Consider the following 11,395-nt stretch of genomic DNA (forward strand, 5'->3'; position numbering starts at 1 on the left):
TACGGTTTGTGGAGCGAGGGTTGTTTGTTTTGTTATGGCTAGGATACGCCATTTTTGCATTTTCACATGTGAGAGTAGTGGATGGACTGGATGAGAATGAAATTGTAAAAAATCATCTCTCCTTCATTTATCCCTTCTCACAGAGATTCGCGAAAGCCAAACATAGTAGGCATCGTTCGAATAAGCGTCGTAGCAGTTTGTAGAGCCGCCGGCAGCTGTTTGTAAACAATACCGACAGCAATTCCAATATGGCTGAAGCTCCAGCACCTTACAAAGTCATTTGTATTGACATATCAATAATAAAACTATCACATTCCATGTAGCACCTTATACACGTTGGTTATATCAATATATTGTTCTCTTTTATGCTCAATTAAAAATATTCCCTACGTGTACGCTCCTTTCGCTTCATGTTCATTCATTTTATTCTTCACACTGAAATGAAGTTTTCAATCGTCATTTTTAGAGCATATTGTAATATTCGTTCATTAGTTTACATTAAAATGACAGTTTCTTTGCTGTATTCGAATCGCACTGAAACAACTAAAAACAGTGCGGTGAAAGATTGTGCAGCTGGATAGTCAGTTACACCGGTGGTAAGCGTGACTGCTTTGCTCTATGGCTTTTTCAAAATCACTTTTTGGAAGACGGTCAGGCACAATACATTTCAGTGAAATGAAACAAATAAAGCTTAAAATTGAATATTTAGAATCGTCCCTTCGTATGGAAATGGAACGTTTTGAGAATAATAATGTATATAGAACCTATTCGAACTTTTTTAATCACCAATGGATTCCAATCAATCAACCGAAAATTACTCTGGCTGAATTGAAAAGAACAATTAAAACTATATTTTTATTTATTAGATTCCAAAATAACTAGCTCTATTCGAGCAGCAGAAGCTTTCTGAGCTCTTCTTGAATCACATTGTTCTGATCGATCAGTCAATGCAAATTAACCGGCCCGGATATGGTTTCCCATTCATCTGTATTACTAGTCCATCTAAATCCGATTCAATATTGGTGAGTTTAGCCCGTAAATTTCCACATCCTCTTGATTTTCAAACAGTTTCTTTGTTTTGTCAAAGCTTGTTCAAGCATTTTTACTTACAATTTTTCTTCTTGTACGAACTTGTGCACGCTCATCGATTTTTTGTGTTTTTGAAGAGTACCACAATACCGCGCGTGTCACGATTAATTTATTGAAAGTGTAAACTTTGGTCTACACCGGTGAATTGCAGACGATCGACGCCTTGAATGATAATTTTCGCCATATTGTCACTGATAAACGGCGTATATTGTGCAAAATCTGATCCACAATTGGCATGACAATTAACATCAATTAGCCGTTCTTTATTTCAAATTTTTTTTTATTTTTTATTCATATGCTTCTAAAAAGAACCTGTATTAGGGAAACCCAGGTTCATAGGATTTCGCCAAAATTGTCAGAATAAAATCATATCTATATAAATAAAAAATGATTTGCCAAATTTGTTGCGAAGCACAAAACTCGGGAAATTTTAGAAGAACAATCAATGAATCAAGTTCTGGGATTGAACCCAAGAACGTTCACTCAGTAAAAAAAACGTGAATGTTCGGAAGCAGTTATATCGAAAAATCAATTTTTGTTGGACAAAATTCGTCGTAATTATAGCTCATAATAGATCAAACAAGGGACTCAAGTTGGTATAAAAAGCTTCTTTTATCGGTTAATCGTATTGTAATTTTAATTGATGTCGATTGTTTGCCCCGTTCTGTGTATCCGGCTTATACCGCAAAACAAAATAAAACTGTCTCGACCATTGTGCGAACAACTCTATTCGTCCCGCATATTGGAATCTGAAGCGCGTAGATGTGTATAACACTTTCATAGCACAGTTTTGCGAAAAGATTACCAAAGTTTGACATTTCTCGTACAGATTCGCAATCAGTCGGTCGGTGCGCGTATTTGTGGTGGGGTAATTTTGGTCGGTCCCGTTTGTCGGTTCGAGTCGAGTCCCAATCTTGATATTTTTCGTGGTGATACGCGGCGATCGATTGTGTAGGACCGGAAAAGTTACTCCCGACAAGAGGCTGTGCTTCGATACGTAAAAACCAGGACAAAGGATGATGCTCGCCACCGCTGCCGTGCGTGGATTGTCTCGCCGCTGCTTTTCGACCTCCAAAGTCGTTTCCGCACAGCAGCTGACCGTTCGCGATGCCCTTAACACCGCACTGGACGAGGAGATGGAGCGGGACGAAAAGGTGTTCCTGCTGGGCGAGGAGGTGGCCCAGTACGATGGCGCTTACAAGGTACGATCTGCTGGTCCGAAAACCATCCATAGCTGGGCGAAGCGAAAGTTTTCTCCTGTTATGTTACGTAAACATTGATCTCGGGTCTTTTTTTCCTTGCAAATTGCGAAGGATGAATGATGTGTACGTTGTTCGCACACTGTTCTGAAGGTTATCTGTTTCGCCGGTGATGAACCAACACACGCTGACAGATTTTGTTTATAGTTTTTTACGTCGCTGCCTACGTTGCAGTGGGTGATGAGTAAAAGTATTCAGTGCTCATGTCTTGCTTTTTACTGATTTGTAGATTAATGCAATTAACATTCAAATGCATCTACAATGCATATTTTACCATGATGGATCCTCGTTTCACAAAAATTTCCTTTATGAGATTCATCGATCTAGAATGTGAATTCAGAATAAGTATAATTAGGAATGGAAAAAAGTAAGGCCCTGATAGTTTTCGAACAACGTGTAGTTTGCGAATGAGACAAAAAATCTCACGCGGAGCGTCTTCAATCCGAAGATTGTGAAACTACTGGATTGATTGGACCTGCAGCCCTAAAGTTCTTCGGGTGACCTAGAAATGTTTTATAACTACAGTATTCGTCCGGAAACTGGGCGAGAAAGGAAGCCATGATATTGACATAACCGGACCGGCATTAGGCACGTCAAATAAAATCAACGAATTGTTTGATTCGTACAGATCGTGAAATAGGATAAACAAAAGTTTTGCATTGAGTGCGCCAACAGGTATCTTCTATCTATCTATCTATCTATCTATATAAAAATGGAGTGATGTCTGTCTGTCTGTCTGATTCTTATAGACTCGGAAACTACTGAACCGATCGACATGAAAATTGGTATGTAGGGGTTTTTGGGGCCGGGGAAGGTTTTCGTGACATTTTGAGACCCCTCCCCCCTCTCTAAGGGGGGGCTGCCATACAAATGAAACAAAAATTTCTGCATTACTCGGAAATTAACCAAGCAAACGAAACCAAAGTTGGCATGTGAAAGTTTTAGGGTGCAATAAATGTTTCTATGTTGGTTAGACAGTCCTTCCCCCACTTAAAGGGGGGAGGGGCTGCCATACAAATGAAACACAAATTTCTGCATTACTCGAGAATTAATCAAGCAAATGAAACCAAATTTGGCATGTGGAGGTTTTAGGATGCAATAGATGTTTCTATGATGTTAAGATACTCCTTCCCCCTCTCTTAGAGGGGGCTGCCGTACAAATGAAACACAAACTTTTGCATTACCCGAGAATTAATCAAGCAAATTAAACCAAATTAGGCATATGGAAACTTTAGGGTGCAATGAATGTTTCTATGGTGGTTAGATACCCGTCCCCCCTCTCTTAGGGGTGGCTGCCATACAAATAAAACACAAATTTCTGCATTACTCGAGAATTAATCAAGTAAATGGGCGGGACGAAGTTTGCCGGGTTAGCTAGTGATATATAATTTGGAAAAAATATTTTTCTGTAATTTAACTAATGTTATTGTTATGCAAAAATGATTTTAATTTTCATGAGACTCAAATTACATGCGAATTCCCTCACGGCAAATCTTCATATTGAATGTGACGTCAAATGTTTACAAATTGCTGCTTTTTAACCCTTTTCCGTGCAACATCGAGTCTCACACGTGGTATACTTGCATAACATAGGGCGCTGAACCTCAGTTCAGTTTACGTTCGCCCAGGTAAAAATCAGTCCATTTATCGAACGATTATTGTACCTAACGGGTTGCGATTCGAATGATATTTCAGTAGAACCCCGATTATCCGCGGAGTAGTCTGGTAAGTTCACGAATAACGATAATCGTAGATAACGTAATAAAGGACGAACAATGAGATCCAATCACAAAAAATATGTATTTCTGCATGAAAACCATGTTTTATCAATATAGAAATCAATGAACTATCCATCTATAAAATCGTATACACCAGTTGTCAGATAATGTGAACGTCATAACCAAAACAAAAGAGCATGACCCTATCAATCAATAACGGATTTCTGGAAGACCTATAGATATACTATGGAACTCGCTGGCGCGAATAATCTGCACCGCGGATTTGACGGAAATATATATGTATGATTTCAGCGATAAGGCAAGAGTATACTCTCACTCTACGGCTGCTGCAGCTGACCATTTATTTATTTATTTACTATGACTCTACATCCCATTGAGATTAGATGTGATTGCCTACTTTTATAAACCCGGTCCATGGCTGCAGTTCTTCAACTCCCGGCTGCACCGATTCTTGCCAAGTCCTGCTCCACCTGGTCCAACCACCAACAACAGCTGCAGCTGACCAGCCGACAACAATAATTGAAGAGCTATGAAGTACTCCGTAGATTTCAAGCAAACTATTTTTTAGCACTCTCTCTACAATAGTACACAATGCAGGTTGATGAAGCTGGATGTGTGCAAAGGTGTCAGCTGATAGGCAGGTGCATATGCAGATGCAACATAGATGGTCAACAGATGTTATGCGGAGAGCGGGGTTCAACATGCGGGCAGGATTTTCAACAAGTCTAGCCAGTTTATCTGCATCGCCGACGACGTGGACATAATCGGAAGAACACATGCGACGGTAGCCGACTTGTATACCCAACTGAAAAACGAAGCATGGCTGATTGGACTTGGGATCACTGCGTCTAAGACTAAATACATACTAGCAAGAGGAACTGATCTCAACAGAGTTCTTCTTGGTAGTAGTGTGGTAATCGACGGTGACGAGCTCGCGGTGATAGAGGAATTTATCTTCCTTGGCTCGTTGATAACAACTAACAACAACAACAGCTGTGAAATTCGAAGACGCAAATCCTCACGATCCAACAAACTCCGACCCCGTACGGAGTGTACCCTGTACAAATCCCTAATTCGACCGGTTGTTCTCTATGGGCACGAAGCATGGACGATGTGCAAGATGTGGATCTCAGATAATTTGTTGGAAGGCTTTGAGATTCACAGGGGACCTCGACAAGGCGATGGACTCTTTGACGTGCCACTGGATGGTGGTATCCGGAGAGCGGGCTTCAACTTGCGGGGCACGAATCTAGTCAGTTTATTTGCTTCCCCGATGACGTGGATATAATTGGAAGAAATGTGTGATGGCAGCGGATACTCGTATACCAGACTGAAACGGGAAGTATGGCTGATTGGGCTTGGAGTCAATGTGTTGAAGGCTAAATACATGCTAGCAAGAGGGAAGCTCTAAGAGGACCCACAAGTTCTTGGTGTTTTCGCGCGCCGAGTGATCAGAACAATATACGATGGTGTATAGGAAAGCGGAGTATGGAGAAGGAGGATGAATCACGAACTGGCACAACTCTATAGCGAACCCAGCAACTGAAAAGTCACCAGAGCTGGACGAGTGCGATGGACAGGGCATGTTGCAAGACAGCGGCCCTGGAAGGATTGTGTTCGCACCGAATCCAGTGGAAACTAGAAGGAAGTGGAAGAGGAACCCAGCGGGCGATGTGGTTGGATCAGGTGGAGGCAGGACTTTGCAAGAATCGGTGCAGCCGGGAGTTGGAGAGCTGCAGCTATGAACCGAGTGCGTGGGCGGAATAATGTTATGAATAAGAATCAATCTCTTAATGGATCGAAGCAGCATTGTAAATAGAATAATCATTCCAATAAAGAAGAATCCACTGGCCTGAAAGAGTTGGCTATGCTCAAACTCAAACAGTTGTCCCTACTAGGGCAAACCACTCTGCTTAACATTTTCAACGAAGCATGAGTCCCGTGAGGTTTGGAGATATAGCATCGTAATACTCATTGGTAAAACAAATCTGGGGTGGCATTGCGCATTTCGAAACGAATAACTCGTTTCGAGAAAATTCGAACTCAAATCGAAATGGTTTCAGTATTATGTATATTGTTCAAGTTCATATTTTCGGTGTACTAGATTTAGAGCAAAATTTGTCTAGTAGAGAAATGTTAAATTTTTGGGTTCGTAAACAAAGGTGATCAAAGGCATGTCAAAATGGTTGAAACGAACAAAAATCACTCGTTTCGAAATGCGCAATGTCACCCCTGATTTTTAGCGAATGATTGAAGGTTCTTAGCTGTTCTACTATGTCTTGCAATGCAATGAGGGAGCAGCGAGTACTATCCAGATTAATAACTGGACACTGCTCGGTTTAACAAGGCTTGACCTTGTACTTCACACGTCTTGACTTGACCAGATGATCTTTCCACCAACTCTGCGATCACTGCAACAGCCACAACCCTGTCGAGTATTTCTTGTCTGATCGGAGAAAAAAGTACGAGATCAGCGGGAATGTATGGGATGTCTGTGTGACAATCCGTCGAGAGTTGAAGCATTATTTTGTTTGAAGATGTCGAATTATTCTACAAAAATCGACTGATAAACAATGCATCAACTATGTACTACATAGGCTGAAATGTCTCGAATTTTTTAATGAACACAATCGTTTTTTGGACAAAGCTGTATTTATTCCTCAACATAGTTTTCTTCGAGGACAACAAACTTGGTATAGCGAGTTTCCAACATTTCGATTCCCTTTCTGTAGTACGATACGTCTAAGTCTTCGAAATATGCCTCAGTGCCACTCTGCAGACTGCCTATTGGACTCAGGAGTGTGGTAATGGATCCACGTTTCATCCATTGTCACAAAACGTCGAAAGAAGTCCATTCGATTACGCTTCAACAACGCCGAACCGGTTGTTGAATCATCAACGTGCCGCTGTTTTTGGTCGACGGTCAGCAAATGCGGCACCCATCGCGCGGATAGTTTTTTCATGTCTAAAATACCGTGCAAAATGTATCCCACTCGTTCTTTTGAAATGCCATCGGCCTCAGCTAACTCGCGTAACTCCACTTTACGATCATTCAAAACGAGTCGATGCACTTGTTTCTGGATTCTTAGCCTCTTTTGGCCTTCCAGAGCGAGGTGCATCTGCGGTGCTTGTACGGCCGGTTCTTAATTCACTGAACCACCGATAAACCGTTGCTCTCAAAGGAGCAGAAGTGGAATAACATTTCGTCACCCACTGCATTGATTGTTCAGGAGTTTTTCCTATCAAAAAACAATGTTTGATCAAAATACGATATTCTTTTTTTCCATTTTCTATACGAGTGCTCAGATAGTGACACTTAAACAACTGTAGTTTGTGAACAAATAAATGAAGTGTCATGAAACTTTACACAGAAGCAAGTGACAGATGAACCTCTCGAAATGAATCTTGTTCATTTTTAATTGCACCATCTGTTGCAAAATCCCGGGACTTTTCAGCCCTTGTAATAGATCCTTATTTCTTTCTCTTAATAATCAAGGGAAATCAGAACTCCTAGGCATCTTCTCATGGCGCAGATTCTTCCCCTGTGGACATCCTTGTCATCCAACCAACAACAATGTAAAACTATGTTTATTTTGTTTACATTTTCGTTTGTATTTTGTAGAAACCTTTTGTTATCTTATCTTGCGGCATTATTAAACCAACCCAGGAGGCTGAGAACCTCTAAAGTGAAGAATTTAAAAAAAAAATTGGCCAGCTCGGTAGCTCTGTAGTTCGGCACGCACCACCTTTTTTCGATCTAATAATATTTGGCCGTTTTCCTAATACAATTTCATACAGTGCACTATGTTTTCGATTACATCAACTGTTTCTGACTTCTCGGGAAAAAATACAGGGTAGTTTTTCGAATGAAATAATCGATGAGTGTTAAAATCAACGAAAAATGGTAACCTTGCCAAATCAATTCCATTCCATTAGAGGCGAATGAACTGAAAAGTTTAAACCCTCTTAAAGCCAAAAAGAAGAAGAAGAATTCCATTCCATTCTTTGTTTTTGAGAGGCTGAACTGCAAATTTTCACACTTCCGAACAAATTTATCCTTGAACGCCAACGTGGCTAGATACAATTTTTGACGTAATTCCTGGTCAACCCGGTCAATCGTACAACCACCGAGCGGGAGTTTTGGTCACAAGACTCCGCTTCAGCGTCCCGTTTGGTTGCTTGCTTGTTCAGTAAAGGTAGGTTTAGAGTTCCCGTGAACGTGAACGCGGACAAACACTTTTTTGTTAATAATTCATCAGTCCATATATAAATCGCGAGGAAAACATCTTGAAACGATAGGAAGAAACATTTTCTAGCACATGTTTAAACACAATTCATATTGATAAAAGTGGATTAATTCAATATTTCACAACGGTTCTGAATTTCCACCGTGGAATCGAGATGTTGGTGAACTCACCATAGTTCACCGACTTCGGTGAACGTGAACATGAAAACAGTGGTGAATATAGACGTCAAAATATTTCCCCGTTCATGTTCACGTTCGAATGTCCCAAGGCATTCTGAAAATCATTTCACCGTGAACTGTAATAGGATATGTTTAGCAATTTTCTAGTTTTGAATGAAAATTTTGATATGGATGCAATTTCATTCAATCGGATCTCTGCGCGGGTTAAAAAACTTCGTTGCTTCGGGTTGATTCGTGAACAACTGTATATTTTATCCGAATTACTTTATTGAAGATCGATGTTTATTTACTTCACGTTTATTGCCGAACTTTTAATATGAACGTGTGAACGTGAACAAAATTATTCTATTCACCACGATTTTTTGAGTTGTATGTTCGCAATGTAGTTCACCGTGAAATGATCGTACTATTCCACCACCTGTTCAAGTTCACGTTCACGGGAGCTCTAAACCAGGCTTAAGCACGAAATCCTGCTCGCAGACAAACTCTTCGAACAGTTCCACGAGCGGCACCGTATTTCAGCGCGACTTCATTATCTGACAGACTTGCTTTGATGTTTCTCAACTCTTCTCCAGGGGGAGAATTGATTCCATCTGAAGATCGGCGCTTTGTCTTGATGGAGAACACATAATTTGTCCCTCCATAATCTGGGTCGTTTTTGTTCTCATTCTTCCAAGGAATTCAGTAAGAATTTGAAGCTATTAATTTCGGAAATAGATCAATTGTTGATTACCACTTATTGTAAAGAGAAAAATATTATTGTTCAGAATGAAAAATATGTGTGCCTTCCAGGTCTCCCGCGGACTGTGGAAGAAGTACGGCGACAAAAGGGTGATCGATACACCAATCACCGAGATGGGTTTCGCTGGTATCGCAGTTGGTGCTGCCATGGCTGGTCTACGCCCTGTGTGCGAGTTCATGACGTTCAATTTCTCAATGCAGGCCATCGATCAGGTAATGCATGGAAAGCCAATAAAATTGCCTTGATTATCTTGATTGTAAACGGTAACCCTTATTTTCTGCAAGGTAATCAATTCCGCAGCGAAAACATTCTACATGTCAGCTGGTACCGTAAATGTGCCAATGGTCTTCCGTGGTCCTAATGGTGCAGCCGCTGGTGTGGCAGCTCAGCATTCACAATGTTTTGGTGCCTGGTACTCCCACTGTCCCGGACTGAAGGTCATCTCACCCTACGACAGCGAAGATGCTAAAGGTGCGTATCAAGATTGTATCAACCACACTGTTCCATTTCTTTTATTTATGTCATTTCAGGACTCCTAAAGGCCGCAATCCGCGATCCTGACCCTGTTGTGTGTTTGGAAAATGAAATGCTTTACGGTGTGAGCTATCCAGTGTCGGATCAGGTACTGGATAAGGAGTTCTTGTTGCCAATCGGGAAGGCGAAAATCATGCGGCCAGGTAAACACATCACGCTGGTAGCTCACTCAAAATCGGTTGAAACTGCGCTGGAAGCGGCGACAGAGCTTGCTGGGAAGGGTGTCGAGTGTGAGGTGATCAACCTGCGTTCGTTGCGTCCACTCGACACGGACACAGTGTTCAAGTCTGTCCAGAAAACTCACCATCTGGTGACGATTGAGCAAGGTTGGCCACAAAGCGGTAAGGGCATTTATGCTGTCCCTTCATTTGCAATGCATGATATATTTTATTCATATACAGGTATTGGATCTGAAATTTGTGCTAGAATTATGGAACACGAGACATTCTTCCACCTTGACGCACCAGTTTGGCGTGTAACAGGTCAGTTCGTTAATTCTAGTGAAGTCTGCTTGATTCTAATAGTTTATGTTTTAGGTGTGGACGTACCGATGCCTTACGCTAAGACTCTGGAAGCAGCAGCACTGCCCCAAACAGCTGATGTTGTAAACGCCGTTAATAAAGTGCTAGGAGTTAAGTGAATTCTGAAAGAATTGCCTGCATAATAGATGAATCTGATTTAGAACGAATCACCAAAAAGAGTAAAAACACGAAGCTGGATCATTGACAATGAAGGAATATGTAGAATTGGGAAAAATGAATAAAGGCAACAACTCTCCCAACAAATCAGTCAAGTCAACAGAATCGCAAATTTGTTGAGTTGCAGTAAATTTGCAAATCGATGTTCGCCTTACGATCAAGGAATAAAACGAAGAGAGTGAATATATTTTCCAAAACATCAAGTTCTCCGCTAACACCGTTATCCATCTTGTTTGCATTGAGTTGGGGAACTTTCGGAGACTTGAACAATACTGCCCGAATGATAATTTGTACAGAGATCCATCCAGTCACATTGTTAGCAAAGTAGTTGTAAATAACGGTTGCATTATGATTTATTAACATCGAATTTAAAATCAATAAATAACTTTGCAGTAAGACATTCATTCATTACACGTCGATCTAATCGAACGCATTAAATTGATGATTATAATTTTCATTCAATAATGTTCCCTTTCATCAATGCAATCCGATTCACCGTGGCTAGAAAAATAGCCCACCATCATTGCCAGCATGAAATAAATGATAGTTTAAATATGCAGTTTTTTTAATTGTTTTACTGAATGTCACGCTTAACCCATCAACGATCAAGCAGTAAAAATTATTTTTTCAAGGCCATTGGTTGAATTTTGATTATTGGCCCAATATTTAAGATCTTTTTCCGTTCGTCCGTTTTCCGGAAAATTACTAAAAATCGAAAAATCGACAAACAAAAACATTGGCCAAAACCTACATTTTTGTTCCTGAAGGAGGTTCAATTCAATGGTTTTTCTTCTACATCACAATTAGGGATTGTTAAACGGTTTTACCGTCACCGGTTTTACCGGTAATACCGGATCATTTTTCATTGAAGAATTACCGGTAATTTTAAAATCAATAACCGATAATTT

At 40.6% G+C, this 11,395-nt stretch overlaps 1 protein-coding gene across 1 annotated transcript; it reads left to right on the forward strand.

Moving 5' to 3' along the window:
* Positions 1-1,901: 1,901 nt before the first annotated feature.
* On the forward strand, positions 1,902-11,050 carry LOC129770471 (pyruvate dehydrogenase E1 component subunit beta, mitochondrial). Its single transcript, XM_055773320.1, has 6 exons — positions 1,902-2,291; positions 9,306-9,467; positions 9,540-9,726; positions 9,786-10,130; positions 10,191-10,271; positions 10,326-11,050. The coding sequence occupies exons 1-6, from the start codon at positions 2,106-2,108 to the stop codon at positions 10,427-10,429; spliced, it is 1,065 nt and encodes a 354-aa protein (XP_055629295.1). The 5' UTR covers positions 1,902-2,105; the 3' UTR covers positions 10,430-11,050.
* Positions 11,051-11,395: the final 345 nt, after the last annotated feature.

Source organism: Toxorhynchites rutilus, chromosome 2 (assembly GCF_029784135.1).
Source record: "Toxorhynchites rutilus septentrionalis strain SRP chromosome 2, ASM2978413v1, whole genome shotgun sequence".
Classification (NCBI taxonomy): Eukaryota; Metazoa; Arthropoda; class Insecta; order Diptera; family Culicidae; genus Toxorhynchites; species Toxorhynchites rutilus.

Bases quoted from the DNA above. Each gene is read 5' to 3' on its own strand.
- LOC129770471 (XM_055773320.1), top strand. From the start codon at position 2,106: ATGATGCTCGCCACCGCTGCCGTGCGTGGATTGTCTCGCCGCTGCTTT. The intron at 9,727-9,785 runs GTGCGTATCAAG...ATGTCATTTCAG, and splicing joins CGACAGCGAAGATGCTAAAG to GACTCCTAAAGGCCGCAATC. The intron at 10,272-10,325 runs GTCAGTTCGTTA...TTTATGTTTTAG, and splicing joins ACCAGTTTGGCGTGTAACAG to GTGTGGACGTACCGATGCCT.